Genomic DNA, 17,767 nt, shown 5'->3' with positions numbered 1-17,767 from the left:
TCTCTGCAAATGCCTGCAGTGATTCTCACTTTGCCCTGCCTGCTCACAAAGAGCTAAGAGCCCCTCTGTCTCCCTACCTGCTGGGTCCCTCCTTCCTGTGTGTCAGTAAGAACCTTGGTCTCTTATTTAGGACCCCTCCCCTCCAGGTCCTGTTTCACGAGGTCAGTGTTGGTGCTGGGGTTTGCAGCACGGGCAGCCTGCAGCCTTGCAACTCTCAGGTGGGAAGGCAAACACTTGCCATGGGTGGAAGCAGAAGCACACTGTCTTGGTGCAGCTCTGTCCTCCATGTGGGGGAAACATTGATCTCCTTTTGTACCAGTACGCAGTGGGTCTGCTGTGCTGGAGCTGGCTGGGGGCTGCTTCATGATGCCAAACGTGATGGCTGTCTGTCCCTGCACTCGTGACAGGTAGTAAGGCACAGTCTTGTGCTGCTGCAAACCACCTTGTGGTCCCCAGCACCCCTTCACTCAAGCAGTTTGTTATCAGGGGTCACTACTAATTTGGGCAGTGCCTGGGTAGCACAACCTCCAGCTGGGGTGACTGGCAGGCTGCCCACCAGCATCAGGAGATCAGAGTTACCTGTGCTGGGCCCCCACTGCTCCCTTCCTGGGAGCTGGAGACTTATCAGCAGTGCAGACAGAACTGGGATTTGCTGCTTCAAGCAGAAAGGGTCGAGGGCTAGGATAGTGTGCTGGTCCTATAACAAGAGAGAGGGGCAGGAGGTTCCTGCCCTACTTTGGTACTGGCAAAGCCAAGAGTGAGATCAATGCTCTCTGGCTTTGTCTTGCCCAGAGCCTGAGGTGAAAAGCTCCTTGCAAAAGTCTGCTGAGTCCTCTAACGAGGGCAAGGGCAACAGCCAGTCTTTACAAAGGAAACTCAGTCCTTTTCTAACGTCTTTTAAAAGTCATGGTATCCTTCACAAAGGCAGTTTGTCCAGGTAAACAGTATACGCTGACAATCAGCAGTGAAAGAACCAAATACAGAAATATTTATCACCTTTTTACTTTCTGCTTCTACCAGGAACCACTGCATCCCAGCTGAAAATGCCTCAACAGGTGGAAGGTATATCTGCAAGGACACACATATTGTCAGCCCTTGCCCATATCCTCTGGGCTGGAGCCAGGATCAGGGATTAGCTGAACTCCCAAGCAGACCTGTCTAGTATGGTGGAGCTTCATGGACACTTCTGCACACGGATTAAAGGTAAAGTGATTTCTAATAATTTAAAAGTTTTTTAACAACAAAAGCATTTTCTTAGGGGCAGGAAACACTTTTTTTTTCTTGTGTCCAGAGTTTGGCACATTAAATTTTGTGCAGACACAGCTTCTGTCACTAATAGTGCTGAATGCACTGTATTCTCATACTGTACTGAAGAGATGAGTAACAAGCCTATCAACTGTACTTGCGCTTACACCGTATTTAATCCTGTTCTGGTTGCTCTGCTACGTATTCATAAAAAACAAAAAGGAAACAGAAGCACAGAGCAAGCCAACAGATGTCTACCTGGCTCTTAATTGGATTTTATGTGTCCCCAGTGTAGCAAATACAGCATTATTTACAGCCAGGCTCTAAGAATTAGATACATCTGGAGGAGTGGCAAAACCTGAACCAGGCTTCAGGAGCTGATAGATTAACTGAAATGAAGAGCTGCCCCATTTTCCTCTTCTCATCTTCTCCCTTCCCACCTATGTACCTGTTCCCCATTGTGTGTCAAATCGAACCAAGATATTGCCCAAGGGAACGCTTATAAAAATGAAAAATGCCATCAAAAAAGTGAATTTCTGCTCTTGTGGAGCTTCATCAGCATTTTTTAATTGTACAGCAATGATGATAATAAAAAGGCTGCCCTTTGCTCTCAGCTATAATTTGGATAATCAACTGAAAGCCATAATGAAACTGTCTGTGATTGCTTTCTGCTGGGCTGCTAGTTCGCAGAAACTCATTGTTGGGGAGGATTAAAAGTTATGACTCCTGCTACATGGATATGCCACTGTCTTCCAAAGGAACATGTGACTTGTAATTCTCTTATGTATAGCTTTATTACATGTAAAGCTTAGAGTGTAAAGCTCTAAATTTGAGATTTTTTTTTTTTACGTTTCTAAGCATCAAGGTTAACAGTGCCAAATCATATGCATGCCTAGGATGGGTGGATGTGTGGACACAAAGGATTTCAGGGATGGCCTTAAAATCCCTGAGGACTGGTGTATGGTAGCAGCATACCATACTGTCAGTGCTCTGTCCATATGTACATCACCCACTGGCCGCAGAGCAACAGGCAAGCCAGATTTACCTCTGGGAGGAAGGCAGGAGCCAAGTCATGTTTTGAATCTTTGCTTTGTGGGCTCTGGATGCAGTTAGGGGTATTTTGGATGTGTGAGATATTGGGTGTTGGTGTTCCTCAGCATTCAAATGTGAGCTGTCTGTGTCTGTGATGTACTGTGGGTATGTCTTGACTAGCACATCAAGTGCTGGATGTGAAGTACTTTTGGTCCACATTGCCCTTCCATCCACATCCACTGAGGAGGAGTGAGGAGCTCCTGTGCAAGGGCTTGGGAGCAGCCTTCTGCCTTGGCCAGAAAACGGGCTCTGCCACAGCAGCTGCAGCCTGTGACCCCCCAGTCTGGCTTCTGAAATAGGTCTGTTCTCCTGTGTGCCCTGAACATGCCGTGGGCTTCAGGGCTTTCAGGGGAAGCCGCTGAAAACCAGGGTGGTCATTTAGGTGTTTGCGAATGCATGGATTGGAGGATTGGAATTCCTTACAGTCAGGCAGCTGAGCGTGACCACCGCGGTGGTCCTGGCAGGAGTACGCGGTCCCCAGGGCGCCGGGCAGGGACCTCTGCCTTGGCGCGGTCTCGTCGTTCTGTCGCGCTGCGCCCCAGCGCCTGCCGCCGCCTGAGAGGGAAGGAAGGGGCTGGGAACGCGGCTCTGAGGCTGAGCGGCGGGCGACCGGAGTCCCGGCCAGGAATGTGGCAGCACAGCTGCTGCAGCCGGGCAGGGATAGTTTCTTTTCCCCCCGAGGCTCAGCTTTCCGGGAGCCGGGAGCGCTGCCCCGCCGGGCAGCTGGGAGCGGGCAGCGGCGGGAGGCATCGGCGGTAGATGCTGCCGTGCCCCACTTGTACCCGGCTTGATGTACCATTGCCGGAGCAAAGCAAACGCAGGCAGGACCTCTGCACCCTTCCCTTCCGCCGCCCAGGCTTTGCCCCCGTTCGTCCCAGTCCCGTTCTGGAGGGCCGAGGCCCCGGCCCCCTCCCGCGGAGAGGGGCTGAAGGGCCCGAGGAGGAGGGGGCGAAGAGGCAGCGGCACCGCAGGCACCGCCTGCCCTCCTCCCGCCGCGGCCCGCTGGGCTCTTCGCGCCCAGCGAAGCCGCTGGGGCGGGCAGGGGGTCCCAGGCCTCGGGAGGGGGCCGGCGGACAAGAGGGGAAGCAGTTTGGCATCCCTGCACAGACTCGGAGCCGGAGCGGTCGCGGTTTGGCAGCACCGCCACCTTCTCACTTCGCCGCCCGCTCCCGGGCCGCCGGGAGACTCCGAGCGCCGGCGGGGGGTGACGGCGGGACGCGCCCAGCAGGCGGGGCGGGGGGGCCGGGGCAGAGCAGTGTCCCGGCGGGACGCCCCGTTCCGCCGCCCCCGCACTCGGTGCCCCGGGCGGGGGCGGCCCCGGGGAGCCCCGGCGGGGCGGGGCCAGCGGCGGGGGCGTTCCCGGGGCGTTCCCGAGGGCGGGGCGCGGGCGCGGCGCGGCGCGGGGGCGCCCGCCCGCCCCAGAGCGCAGGTGGCGGCGGTGGCGGCGGCGGTCCCGGTCCCGCTCCCGGCGGGGCCCCGCTCCCGGCGCGGCGGCGGCGGCAGGTGCCCGGACATGCGGCGGCGGTAGGACGCGCGGCGGCGATGGGCGGCCGGCGGCTGCCGGTGCCGCTGTTGCTGGGGCTGCCGCTGCTGCTGGGGCTGCCGGCGGCGGGGCGCGCCGCCTCCAAGGCGCTGGTGTGCCAGGAGATCACGGTGCCAATGTGCAAGGGCATCGGCTACAACCTCACCTACATGCCCAACCAGTTCAACCACGACACGCAGGACGAGGCCGGGCTGGAGGTGCACCAGTTCTGGCCGCTGGTGGAGATCCAGTGCTCCCCGGACCTGCGCTTCTTCCTCTGCAGCATGTACACCCCCATCTGCCTGTCCGACTACACCAAGCCGCTGCCTCCCTGCCGCTCCGTCTGCGAGCGGGCCAAGGCCGGCTGCTCGCCCATCATGCAGCAGTACGGCTTCGCCTGGCCCGAGAGGATGAGCTGCGACAGCCTGCCTGTTCTGGGGGACTCCGAGGTGCTCTGCATGGGATACAACCACACGGAAGCCACCACCCTGCCACCTTTCTTCGGGAAGCCCACGCGCCCTGCCAAGGATGTGGCCAAAAACCTGACACCGCTTGATGGGCAGCGGCCCTCGGGGCTGGACTGTGGTCAGACTTGCAAGTGCAAAGCGCCCCTGATCCCCATCTCCAAGGAGTCCCATCCGCTGTACAACCGCATCAGGACTGGGAAGGTACTGAACTGTGCCATCCCCTGCTACCAGCCCTACTTTACCCAGGATGAGAAGACCTTCGCCACCTTCTGGATTGGCCTCTGGTCCATCCTCTGCTTCCTCTCCACCTCTACCACTGTGGCCACCTTCCTTATTGACATGGAGCGCTTCAAGTACCCTGAGCGCCCCATCATCTTTCTCTCTGCTTGCTACCTCTTCGTCTCTGTGGGCTACATCGTGCGTCTGGTGGCAGGGCATGCCAACGTGGCTTGCAACCCGGAGCACCACCACATCCATTATGAGACCACGGGCCCTGCTCTCTGCACCGTGGTTTTCCTTCTCCTCTACTTTTTCGGCATGGCCAGCTCCATCTGGTGGGTCATCCTGTCCCTCACCTGGTTCCTGGCAGCTGGCATGAAGTGGGGCAATGAGGCCATTGCTGGCTACTCACAGTACTTCCACCTGGCTGCCTGGCTCATCCCCAGCGCCAAATCCATTGCTGTACTGGCACTCAGCTCCGTGGATGGTGACCCGGTGGCTGGGGTTTGCTATGTGGGCAACCAGAGCCTGGAGAACCTGCGGGGCTTTGTGTTGGCACCACTAGTGGTTTATCTCTTCACTGGCAGCCTCTTCCTGCTGGCTGGTTTTGTCTCACTCTTCCGCATCCGCAGTGTGATCAAGCAGGGCGGCACCAAAACTGACAAGCTGGAGAAGCTGATGATCCGCATCGGCATCTTCACCGTGCTCTACACTGTGCCCGCCACCATCGTCATCGCCTGTTACATCTACGAGCAGCACAACCGGGAGGCGTGGGAGCAGGCGCAGAACTGCTCCTGCCCAGGGGACCCTCACCGCCCCAAGCCTGACTATGCCGTCTTCATGCTCAAGTACTTCATGTGCCTTGTGGTGGGCATCACCTCCGGTGTTTGGATCTGGTCTGGGAAGACACTCGAGTCCTGGAGGCGCTTCACTGCCCGGTGCTGCCGGGCTAGAAAGCCTATGGGCGCCTCCGTGTATGGTGAGGCCAGCCCGGCGCTGGCGGGCAGGACGGTGCTGCCCAGCATGGCCTCCTACCACAAGCAGGTCCCACTGTCCCATGTGTGACCGGAGGGAGCCTCAGTGACCCCAGCCACAGGGAGGAGAGGGTTGCAAAGACCCTGGGCCACAGGAGAGGGAGTGAGAGCTGGGCCAGCCCTGGCACCCTCAGCTCCACTGTGGCGGTGCTGCCTGGGACCAAGTGTGTGCGCCCACGGGTCACGGAGCAGCTGCGGCCCCAGGCAGGGCAGGGAGAGGTGCTGCCAGCGATGTGGGGGCAGAGGGATGGGGACGCCTGGAGCCTGGCACCGCCATGTACACGCCATTTGGGAGTCCAGCACCCTGGCTAGGGTCCTGGGGTGCTGCTGCCTGTGGGCCAGTCTGGTGGCAGGTATCCCTCGAGCATTAATTTATATCCCACGACAAGCCTCTGGGCAGGTCTTGCTAGTGCCAGGCTGAGGGGCAGAGCTGCAGCAGGCAGGGTGGATGGTGGCCCCCGACCCCAGGTGGTGCTGGCACTGGCACTGAGCCGCTCACCAGAGCCTGGAGGGTGTGAGGGGGCTGGGGAGAGCCGGCAGGGGGGCTGCCTCCCTGGGCCCCCAGAGTGGTGCCCCCAGGACCCCCGGAGCCCCCAGGCACAGCTGTGTACTGCAGAGGAGAGGGCTGAGGGCCCCTGGCGTGAGGCAGCCGCTGGCCCCGCCCGGGCAGCAGCTCAGGCTGAGCGGGAGGGAAGGAGCTGCGCGGGCCGGGGGCTTCGCAGGTGGTGGCGGTGCAGGAGGAAGGGGCCGTGGAGAGGATCTGTCACGCAGCCCTCAAGGCAGGCAGGGACAGGGTCCCAACTGTCTGCAGTGCAGGCGGGGACCAGGGGACCCCCATGGTCCCTTCTGCCCTGGGCAAGCATGTACAAGCTCCCCTCCATGCAAGGGGCTCAGGGCCGGGCAGGAGCTGGTGCTGGTGGGGCTCAGCTCCGTGGAAGCGACTCCCTGCTCATCCCTTGTGATGGGCAGGTCCACTGCCCATGGAGCAGCCCCGGAGAGCCGTGGGGCTGCGCGGGTGATGAGGTTGCTGTCCCAGCACAGGGCTCACAAGGAGCCCTGGGCAACACCAGCTCTGGCTCCAAGAACAGCATTCTCCTGAGCTGCCGTGTGCTCTGGGAAGGGGCTGGTGCTGCTGGATGAGTTTCTCATGTCTCCCTCATGCTGTGTGGGTTACCTGGGGCAAGGTGAGCAGGCCTGGTGCCCTGCCTACCAGCTTGCCGGCTGTGGCATGTGGCACAGCAGCTGAGCGTGGCACAACCAACCCTAAAAGGGGGGTTGCATCCCTGCAGAGAGTAGTGTCTGCACGGGGCGTTTCTGAGCCAGGCTGTGTCTCCTGAGCAGCAGCTGGGTTTTCCAGCCAGTCGGCTTCAATACTTCTTGCTCCTTTTTTCAGAGCTGTGCGTCTGCCGGAAACAGTGCCAGGTTTGAGAGTGTGCAGTTAATTTGGGAAAATTTAGCTAAACGCTTGTGCTTCTTTACTTCCAACTTCCCAAGCCTTCTTCCCTTCCCCAGATCAGGCAGCAGCTGAGCACTGACAGAACCAGTGCCTGGCATGAAGCAGTGGTGACAGCTGGGTGTCGATAAGTAGAATAATGGCAGGGGGGCCCTGTTGTCAATGTCACCGAACAGAGCAAGGGCAAGGGGCTCCAGCTGTGGCATGGGATGAGGCACAGCTGGCAAGAAGTGGCTGCTTCTGGCTTCAGGCCACTTGGGAAAGCACCCCGTTTTTAACTTATTTCTTTTTTCCCTGCCCTAAGTAGTGTGTAACCGTCCAGCCATTACTCAAATCCTTTTTGCCCTCCTTCAAGCGTGGCACTGTGACCCGGCTGCTCAAGCACTGGAGAACAACTGCTGGCTTTGCTCCCACGGGACTGCAAGGATCTGAGGCTGTTCTGAACACCCTTGGACCATTTCAGTCAAAAAGGTTTCCACCTCACTTTAAAACCAAAGCCTGAGAAGTGAGGAGACACTCAAGTGGCACATCTCTTGATAAAGGTACTGCCAAGGTACCACATGAGTGTCTCTGTGGCTTCCAGGCCAGAGGAACCAACAGTGCAGGGACTGAAGGCACAGCAGGGACTGTTCAGCCGCACATATCTGCACTCTTGCGACAGGGCTCGCTCCCTCCAGTGTGTTGCAGTACTTTATTGTGGACAGAATTGCACCATGTTGTGATACAGACTGTAAATTTTTGTATTATAGCCCAGCTTGTACATACAGGAGCTGTAGTGACCTTTGATACGGGTTAGGGACAGGTGTGTTCTCAGCAGTGAGGCAGGTCAGGTACAGAGACGCTGTGGATAGTCTCGCGTTGTAATCCAGGGCATTAAATGATTCCAACCTGCTCCAGTCCACCTTGCTGGCCTCCTCTCTTTCTATAGTGCCTTTTGTAGATACAGCTAAACACACATCATGCAATACAATGAACAAAACCATGTCAAAGGTGGTATTTTGTTGTTTTTGTTTTTTCCAAAGTGCAACTGAGTGTGTAAAGAAATCCAAGATTAGCTACAAACTGTTGCCTGTTGAAAAATGCAAGAGCATTTCAGTTTGATCCTTTGGTAGGGTAATACAAACTCTTGTCCGAGTTGCTGGCTTCTCAGCAACAAGTGGCAGGAGTGGGGAAGGGGCTGTTGCTGTGTGCCCTGTCTGCTGTAGCCAATTTACATGTCGGGTTTTGCCTCTTTTGTTACTGATGCTTTTCAGTGTCTAAATTACTGTACTATATTTTGTGAAAAACGGAAGAAATTTTATTCAAAGAGAAGTATCAAGATTAGTTATTTATGAGGACAAAAAAAATCAGTGTGTGTTGTTTTCTTTTCTTTTGCTTCTGTTAGAATATTAATGACCTTAAAAACTTAGCTGTGGGGAGGACTGGGAGGCATGTGGTGCAGGGGCTGTGCAGGGTTCTTATTACTGGGGATCAAGGGGAACTGGTGAGGCAACTACACTTGCGTGGCACAGGAATAGCATGTTCCATGTGCACAAACCCCACGCAAGGCTGCCCTTGGCACAGAGGATGTCACACACCCGTGCCCTCAGCACTGGCATGCTGTGGCCCACCACGGCACCGAGGTCCCAGCCTGGATCTGCACTGAGCCGGGCTCATCCCCAGGGGGGCTGTGCTGGCTGTGCTGTTGGCTGTGCCCATGACCTCGCAGATAGCACCTTTCCCTGACAGGCCAAGGTCACACCTCGCTGGTAAAAGAGGGTTAACTATCAACTTTTATTGGCGTTCTGCAGCTTGCACAGTATCAGTCCCTCGCCCTGTGCTGAGATCAGGCCCTGAAGAGGTGCCCTTTGATACTCTTCAGGCCAAGCAGATGACAGTTCTTAGCCAAGCAGGATGCTGTGTGCCAATTTGGGTGTTCTTGTTGCCATCTGCTGTGCAATCCCTCCTGTTGGGAGGAGCACTTTAGGGAGTGAGAGCAAGGGGTTAAGGCTGGCTCCACAGTGACTAATGGTGCAGGACTCTCCTATCTAGTTAGGTGTGTAGGCACACACCAGGTCCCACTAGATAGGATCTCTTATTGGAAGCAGCCCCACAGCTTGACTCACCTGATTCCTCAGGGATCTGCCCCCCCCGTGCTCAAGTGCAGGCAAAACACACTGTTGAGGCTAATCCTATCACTTGAAGGGCAACAGTTTTGGGGTGTAGAGGGGACATGCACCATTTCAGCATCAGATTCTTCCCAACATGTTGTGGACACTTGCTGCCTGCTTCCATTACCTTGCTGGCAGCCTTGTCATTGCTGCCTCCCAGGAAGCTGTTGTGTCCTCAGCTCCTCAGTAAACAGGAGTTTGGCAGCGCTGCCATGCACCGCCTACCTTAAGCCACGGTTTCCCAGCAAGGGAAGGGCCTTTCCTGTAGGGAGCCGTGTGACTCACCTGCAGGACTCTGTTCCTGTGAGCACCTGCGTGATCGCACACAGCCCAGCCTAATGTTTGTGCTGCCGTGTCTCTCCTGTGCTTTCCATGTTCCACTTGGTCAACTTAGGCCAGCCTCGAGGTAGTCACTGCCTTCCTCGTGGTTCAGCAGTGCAAACGTAGCACAATTTCAGGCTGGGATGGCATGGGGACCACGTGGCTTTTCAAATAGGTTTTAATATTATAAAGCAGAAGCCCAAGTAGTTATTTCACCTAGAAAATGCCTTGTCCATGAAGGCAGCCTGACTTCTCTAATTCTAAACAAACAGGCCCATGCTCAGCCAGGTAAGTGCTCTTTTGCTAGCTAGTCAGTTGAGAGGGGGTAGGTGTGAGTGAGTGCACTACAGTCACTTCAGCAGCACCCTGTAATTCACTTAATGTTGTCAAACAACTTATTTGGTGCAAGTGTAGTTTTCCCAGATAACAATATGGAATGTCAGTCCTGTGTAATGCTCTTGCACTACTGTGCTGTGGGAAATCTGAGTGCAGGACAGGGGCTGCAGCCTGTCCAGTGCTGAGCTCTGAACTCAGTAGTTCACCTTGCCCCGGGCATGCCTGCCAACCCCTTGTGCAAGCTCTTGCCTCAATTGCTCTTCTGTCCTCTTCTGCTTGCTCAGGTTATGCTTGATGCCTCTACTCTTATCCAGAAGCAATGGTCTTGACATTTATTCCCTCCCTCAAGTGCCTGTCCTCTTAATTGCCAAACCCATGGTGAAGTAGTTCTCATAAAATTCCCTTGGAAACAAAATACACAGTCCCTGTACACAAAGGGAAAGGGCTGCTGAAGCCCAAGGGCATCATGCAGCCCACAAACACCTCCATGGCTTCCTGCCCCTGCTGACCACCAATGTGCTGCTCCTGTTATTCTTGTTAGTGCTCCTGCTGGACCACAGCACAGCTATTGTCTCTGCAAACAGCATTTAGTGCCAGAGGGGGAGTGCTGCCCTGGAACTGAAAGCAGGCAGCGGTCACCCCAATGTAAATTAAATATTATTCTGCTGCTGGGTTAAGAAAAACAAGGTACATTGATTCTGTAGGTGGTTGCCCTTCCCTGGCAGCAGAGGTAGGTAACAGTCTCTGTAATTCCAATTTTCTAACCACAAAGGTAATTTTTCTTTTGCCTCTTTGAGAGAAGCGCTGCCAATATATTAAGAATAGTGCAAGTTGGAGGGTACCCCCTCCCACAGTTCACTGTCCTGCAGAACCACCTAAATATAATTCCTTCTGAAACACTATCTCTGCTCATTCCTTCGAAAGGGAGCTGTATGGTTTATTTTTTATTGTTTAGATAAGAAATACACTAGTTGTGTTTTCCAGAATCTAACTCTTTCAGGGGGACCAGAACGTTAAATGGAATTGTGACTTTTTCTCTCTTAAGAAGTCGAGTTGTAGTTCAGGCCTGTTTAGTGTCTGCTGAACAGATCAAAATCCCATTGAGAATGTGCTCTGGGCTACAGTAAAACTAAAGCCAGGTAAGATTCAAAGCAAAATTAAATTTGGAGCAGCAGTCTCCTGCAGGATATGTTGCAGAAGCAGCCATCAGCTTGAGTTGTCATTCACCTGACATCCAGATCAGCAGGAAGATCATTTGGCAAAAAAAGGGAAGTGAGTGCCCCCAGTCTCTGCTGAGCCCCTCACAGTGAGCACACCAGCCCACAGCCAAGTGCACCAGACCGATCCCACACAGTTGAAGGCACCTGGCAGTGCTGAGGGAAGCAAAGCTCCTTAGCAATTAGGTCACAAGTCAATCCAGGAGGTGGTCACTTGTAGCTTCCAATTTACTGCTCTTCAAGGGAGGACTTAAAAAACATCAGGTCGCCTCCAGAGAGACTGGCTCTCCTTAAAGGCCATTTAAGTGTAAAGAAACTGTGAGTGAGTGGTTATTTGAGCAGCCCAAACGCCATGTGGGAACAGCTGGGCAGCCACGCAGGACTGCACCCACCAGGCCTCCGGCTGCCCAGCGCCACTCACAGCTGCCACATGACCCCTGCTGCCTGCTCCCAGACATTCCCGACTCACTGGGATAAAAGGAAGGCGAGGGGCTGATATGGGGAATGGAGGGGCCTTAACACACACCACTGGGGTTTTTTCTTTTTTTTCCTACTTGAGAGAAGCTGCACAGCACCAAATACTCATGAGGAGCAATGGAATTCAACACCTGTACAGAACACACCGTTCACATTTAACTTTAATTAAAATAGAGTTTATTAGCTTTTCTTTTAATACAAACATGAGAAAGGAAAACCACCTGAAGATGTAGTGTTATTTTCAAAATTGAACTAGTGATCAATACCTGAAGTGCCAAGTTCCATGGATTTGGGAGCCAGGGCCTGGCATATTTGCATACTGCAAAAGGCTGTATGCATCATTTTAACAGCTGAGTGCAGCCAAACTGAGGATGGCACTCAGACAGCCCCACTCCCAAAGGCACATGGACTTGTTACTCAGTGTAAGTTTCTGGGCCTTGGCTGTATGAGGAAGTGCACAAAACCCATGCCATTTGGAGGGAAATCTGCTCCTAGGACACACTGCCTAGAACCTATTTGGATCCAAGAAGGGAAGATACTACAAAGACTTGTAACAGGAAGAGTCTAATAATACTTATCCTGTTTAGAGTTCAGTTTCAGAGCCTGAAAGTAAGCGCTGTTCCAAAGTCTCAGAAAGAGCAAACCCCAAGCCTGTAGAGCAGTTGCACAAGATAAAATTCACTTTGGGAAAGAAAAAATAGGTTTTGTAGAAAGCTTTTTGATAATTCTCAATTGAACACAATATTTTTTTCATCTACCTTCTTAGGTAGTCCAGGATTCTCAAACTCATTATTGTCTCATTATGAATGTAAATCCCTCCCAGGAAACTGAAACCCAAGGAGAGCCAGATGGATGCACAATATCAGCTTTAGGAACTCCACTGTATATAGCACAAGAGATCTGCAGTAGAACTCAGAGAAGCAGTGCTGCACACACGCCATTCACCACTGGATTGCTACACTGTTTGGGATGGTGATGATGTTTCCAGACCAACTTTTTCATTCAATGCCTCAGAAAAATACACAGATTACATCTCTTCCAGAGCAATATAAGTATTAGAAAATGAGAGAAGCACCATAATTCACAAGAAATGCAGCATGGACCCTATACATTTTAACAATACATAAAACCATATCTCTGCCCCCAGTCAAAACATTCAAAGTCTTTTGACAATCTCTACTGGAGTGAAGTTGTGGGTGCAGAGTTGGAATTCCTTCCTGCTGGGCAGCTTCTTGGCATGAACACATCACCAATAATAGCAGCTTTTAGTAGCCAAACCAGGGAAAAACCATCAACACGTGTCTATGCTACTGTTTTCAGCTCCAGAGTGGCTTTATACTTTAAGAGTCCCATGTTTTGTGTTGTTTTTGTTAACACTGCATTGACCTGAAATACAAATGCAGTGAGACTCTGGATTACAGGGGAGAGGAGGGAAGAACATTGTAACTATAGTCATGTGGTTAGTGTTTAAATTCTAAAATTTAAAACTACTTATTATTAAAAACCTCAAGAGTTCACAGCCATAGGCCTACATAGTAAGCAAACATCTGTGGGGGAGAGAAGGAGATAAGTTTGTTTTTGCACCTCTGGATACATTAGAAGGAGGAGAGAGTTGGTTTGACAAAGATCTTGATTTTTGCACCAAGTATGCTCCTCAAGCTCTGGGCTCTCTTGGCTAATTTACCTTCCTCTCCTCCTCTTGCTGGAAGACACCATCACTGCTGGCTTGTGTGCGTGGAGTGGTGGTATTCCTCCGATTCATATGGATGCTGGTTCATGGTGCTGCACTTTTCTCTCTCCTCAGGAGAGGATGGCATTAGAACGGCGGATACCAACTAAGTTATCAGCACTGAAAGATCGTCTCATAGCAGCTTTTGACAAGTCTTTGTATTTGTCTTCACACAGCCGGGAGATAGCCTGGATGCCACGTTTAGAGACAAAATGAAAAGTACACATTAGAAAAGTTCAAACATTTCAAGGGAGGTTTTACAACCGTAATACCAACAGCACAGGTGCTCTGCAGCAGTGAGGGAAAATATTAAAGGGGTCTGTCCCCATGCTAACATGAACCCCAGCCATCAGAAAGTAAGACCTAAAGAAGGGGAGTGGTTTCCATAACTATCTCCTTTCTTTTACTAGTCTCACTGTCTAATGGAAAACTTGGATCCATTTCAGACTTAAAAGTTTGAGGAAGTTGTGTTGAAAACTGCACCTGGTAGCTGGGTCTGGTGTACACAGCAGCACAAAACCCTCTATTTTAACAGTGCACAGGTATGTGCACAGGCATTTCTATGAGAAAAAGGTTCAACCTAAAAAGGTCTTTGCACTCCCTCAGGCATCTTGCCTTTGGCCACTCAGTGAAAGTGAGCCTAGGAAATGAAGTTCTACTACGATGTCTGTTTTGCCTTTACCTTCTCTACACCCTTACCCCAATATGGTCTTCCCAGGATCACCCACACGATCATGTCCTGGAAGAGGTCTGAGAAGGGAGGGCAGCCATGGCACTTTATTACAGCAATTAAATACTAGCACATGTGGACATCCTAGTGTTTAACTGCTAAACTGCTTTTTCATCCATTTATTGGCTTGCCTCTGTCATGCTCATCTAGCTAGTCAAGAGGCCTTTATTCTGGTGCAGCTATTCTAGTAACAAATTTTTATTTAAAATCCTAATAACACAATTGTCCAAAAAAGAGGGTGTCCTCCCCTGCAAGGCCTATTTCTGATTGGAGCCTTCAGGCATTATCAATGCAAATTAATAAGGATACCTGTATTAAAAGGCTGAACTGAATGTCAGTCCTGAACATTTACTTCCATTAATAATTTACTACCTATCACCAGATGAACTCTCAGAGTCCTGCAATCAGCTACAAGCCTACACCTTCCCTTTAAGGCAGCACCCATTCAGCACAGCCCTATGTTCTGGAAGTTCAAAAGGTGAAAAGCACTCTGAGCATGAATAAAGTTCTAAGTGTGTTTTAAAATAATTATTTACATTTATTCCTGCCGACCTTCTGGAGGCATGCATTTGGCTCAAGAGTGGCATTCTTTGAGATACTGGCGGCATGAGCTCCTGCTGCAAGACCAGGCAGACTCTCCATCCTGCTTTAATGCTGGCACATCAATCATAAAGCAACCTGTGTTGACATATTTAGCCCCAGCTGCCCATATGGTGTAAATCAGTTTTCAGTCTCTGGAATTCACTAATTCACCACTTTATACAGGCTCTATCAACTGCTCATGTGCTTCAACCCAGAAGGTGGAATTAAAAATTTTAGCAAATGGTTTAAATATTTATCACATTTTAGAATCAAATCCCAAAATGTCCTATAGAGATGCATAAGTAAGTACATTAGGGCAAATCACATACTGTACTGAAAATTACTCTGATTTTAAATACCAAGCCCCCAAATGCTAAGAAAGAAGAAACAAAACAGGCTCACAATCTGTAAATCATCCACTTATGCCTGGGCACTGAGCAGTTCAGTAAACAATTTCCTGTGGACTATGAACTGCCCTACAACCACATTTACAATTAGTGACAGTGTTAGCTTAAAGTGCAAGTAACAAGGGTGAGACAAAGCAGAAGAGTTGCATTGCTTAACTTTAAATAGAGGAATTCATAGGCATATCATACCTATCATTCCAAAAGACCAGGAGGGATCACACTTATTTCCAAAGTTCAGCCACTTCTGGGACAAAACAAAAAACCCTAGGACTTGGCAGAATTATTGGGGGTGGACAACAGAACAATATAAGCCAAGAATACCGTAGCACAACCCTCTTGAAAGGGGCTATGGTATCAGTGTACACAGGGCCTGTGGTAATGCCTTTGTTGAAAGGTCAACAAAATAACATGCAGAGTCATCAATTAAACCTGGACAGATGAAAGGTTGCATTGATCCAACAAGAAAATTTCCCTGGGAACCCAGGTAATTTTCAAAATGTCTTAGACATCTCCATCAGCTAGGAAGACTGACTCTGCAAAAGTTCAAGTTTTTTAAAATGTGCCTTCACACCAAGAAGGCAGCAGGGACTCACAGAAGGGCAGCCTTTCTCATCGAGCAGAAAGGGCCAGTTATCTGCATTTACATTCCTCTGGGCATTCTGAAGGATTCCCAAGAAGAGGCTATTCCAAAAGTTTATCTTAAAGCAACATTTCTTTGGAAAGGTGAGGTTCTACAAGTCGGGAAAAGAAGCATATTTTTTCTGCAGCTGTCCCGAGACAAATGGTTTATTAAACCATGAGAGCAGTAAGAGTGCTCCCTCTAAAAGCAGCTGTGCAGTGGGATGCAGTGGGAAACCTTCAGCTGGTAGTATTTAGAAAGGGCTGAGTGTGACTGTCTCTAGGTGCTTGGAATACAGACTGTGACTAGGGAAGGACAGACAATCCATTACATATGACACTAATCCTTTCAATCGTAAGTAGCCTAGCTGCGCTATGGTTCCCAAAATAATATCCATTTTATTTTGCGATCTGCGGGACTTCTGTAATCTCTTCTGAAACCCTTCCTTTCCTCAGAATACTAGCTTAGCCCAGGCATGGTTTTAGACATCCTAACTGTAGTAATAAAGGGGTTAAATTACCCTGTAATACACTAATCTAAAAGCTTTTTACTTTTTCTAACCACCACTTAACATGATTAGCAACAGATGCTCTTACTACACATACAGACAGAGTCCCCTGCTCAGCCACTCTCAGAGCATTACCTCCAGCTTCTGTGCTCTCTCTTTACTGAGAGGCTCCAGCAGAAAGCTCAGGTTATTGTCATCTGCTAGAGAGCGAAGATCAAAGTAGTATTTGGCGTAAACACTGGCAGGAACATTGATATTAAACTGCAGTAGCTCCAAGAAGTGTCTTTCCATCTCGTTCCTAGGAGGCATAAGGGACAGAAGACAAAGGGAAAAAAAAGATAGTTTTAGCTGGCTGAAAACACTGAAGAGACCTCAAGCTTGTTTTAAAACCAGCAACTCCGAAATAGTCATCGAGAGCTCTGCATTATTAGTTTTGAGAGATAGGTCGTTCCCTGGTGCTCAAAACAAGGTGCAGTTTTTGAGTCCTGGCACCTCCGGCTCGGAGAGGAAGGTAGTGCCCTGTCATGCACTCACTCGGCTGACTGGGGAGGTTCATTCTTCGGAGTTCCATTAGTGCAGCTGTACAATTCATGCGCCATTCTCACTCTCATACGGCCCCACACTATAGTGATCAGATGAAAGGAATGATGTATGCTGTTTATTAGCTCTGAAGAACTTGCAGACATTTTCACCAGGCTGATAACAGGAAGGGGGTTTATTGAAGTAGAGGCGGACTAACAAAAGGAGTAGGCAGATCACCACGGCAACAAATGGATCTATGAAGAGCTGCTGCTATTATCTCACAGAAAAAAGCCTCTTGAAGCAACATGGATTCATCTCCAATAAATAAATAAATAAGCAGCATTAGGTGGGAGAAGGAATTTTTTCCTCAATAGCATTAGGAAGGATAACAAAGTACTGTGTCAAAGGGCACTGTCCAGTTTTTACTCTCTTGTCTGTTTTCACTGGGCAAAATACTTGGAGGAAAGCGGGGAGAGTGCCATGACATGAAAAAGGCTGCTTCAGCTACTGTACTGTGGTCAGCTGAAGCAGAGATGTTCTATAGAGAAAAAACGTTTTACAAATTAACCTAAAAAGAAACTGGTGGTACCCAAAACAAGCAATTCAGTTCAACACTAACTCAACAATTGTTCCTACTGGTAGCAGACCTGTCTCAAGAGAATTTAGCAGCTGTGTAGGCCAACTGTGGTAACACCATAAGGTAAGCTGCACAAAGTCAGTGCCAAGGTTGTTACTGCTTTTTGGGAGCTTTCAAAATGGACGCTCTACCTATCAGAGGGGGGCAAATAAATCAAGGAATCATCCAGGTTGTCCTGTACTGGATGGCGGGTCTCAGTATGAATAGCAGCTTTGTGCTTGCTTCTGGCATAGTGGACTTGAGTATCATTGAACCTAGTGCCAAAATTAATTTCCTGTTCATATGGTCATAAGCCTATAGAAATGTAAATCAGATAATGTTTTGATGATCAGCTGATCAGAGCTTGATTTACCCTGTTGAATAAATGCTCTTCACTTCCCCTTTTGTACTCACTAGGCTAATACATTTTAATTCTGTAAAAATACAATTCTTCATTGGATTAACAAGTCTATTAACAGTGGTTTAAAACCTGGGTAAGGATAATGCCCATGTGTTTTCTG

At 50.5% G+C, this 17,767-nt stretch overlaps 2 protein-coding genes across 4 annotated transcripts in view; one reads left to right on the top strand and one right to left on the bottom strand.

The window, feature by feature from the left end:
• The window catches only part of FZD5 (frizzled class receptor 5), a 39,688-nt gene that overhangs the window by 10,155 nt on the left and 11,766 nt on the right, over positions 1-17,767 (top strand). The window contains exons 2-3 of one of the 3 annotated variants that reach the window (XM_039389615.1): positions 1,021-1,203; positions 4,143-8,338. In XM_039389615.1, the coding sequence (XP_039245549.1) occupies positions 4,144-5,610 (1,467 nt within the window). In that variant the 5' untranslated portion in view covers positions 1,021-1,203; position 4,143 and the 3' untranslated portion in view covers positions 5,611-8,338. Of the gene's footprint in view, positions 1-1,020; positions 1,204-3,771; positions 8,339-17,767 lie in introns of those variants that run through there. The other 2 variants (XR_005566571.1, XM_027731385.2) reach the window with 2 other exon arrangements.
• CCNYL1 (cyclin Y like 1) overlaps positions 11,694-17,767 on the bottom strand; it is a 33,670-nt gene continuing 27,596 nt past the window's right edge. Inside the window, exons 9-10 of the mRNA XM_027731387.2 lie at positions 16,244-16,406; positions 11,694-13,450 (exon numbers count right to left, since the gene is read on the bottom strand). Coding sequence (XP_027587188.1) covers positions 13,334-13,450; positions 16,244-16,406 — 280 coding nt within the window. The 3' untranslated portion in view covers positions 11,694-13,333. The remainder of the gene's footprint in view (positions 13,451-16,243; positions 16,407-17,767) is intronic.

Source organism: Pipra filicauda, unplaced genomic scaffold (assembly GCF_003945595.2).
Source record: "Pipra filicauda isolate LSUMZ 115617 unplaced genomic scaffold, ASM394559v2 scaffold74_size2892960_pilon, whole genome shotgun sequence".
In the NCBI taxonomy this organism is placed as follows: domain Eukaryota; kingdom Metazoa; phylum Chordata; class Aves; order Passeriformes; family Pipridae; genus Pipra; species Pipra filicauda.
This window is presented reverse-complemented; position numbering and strand designations above follow the sequence as displayed.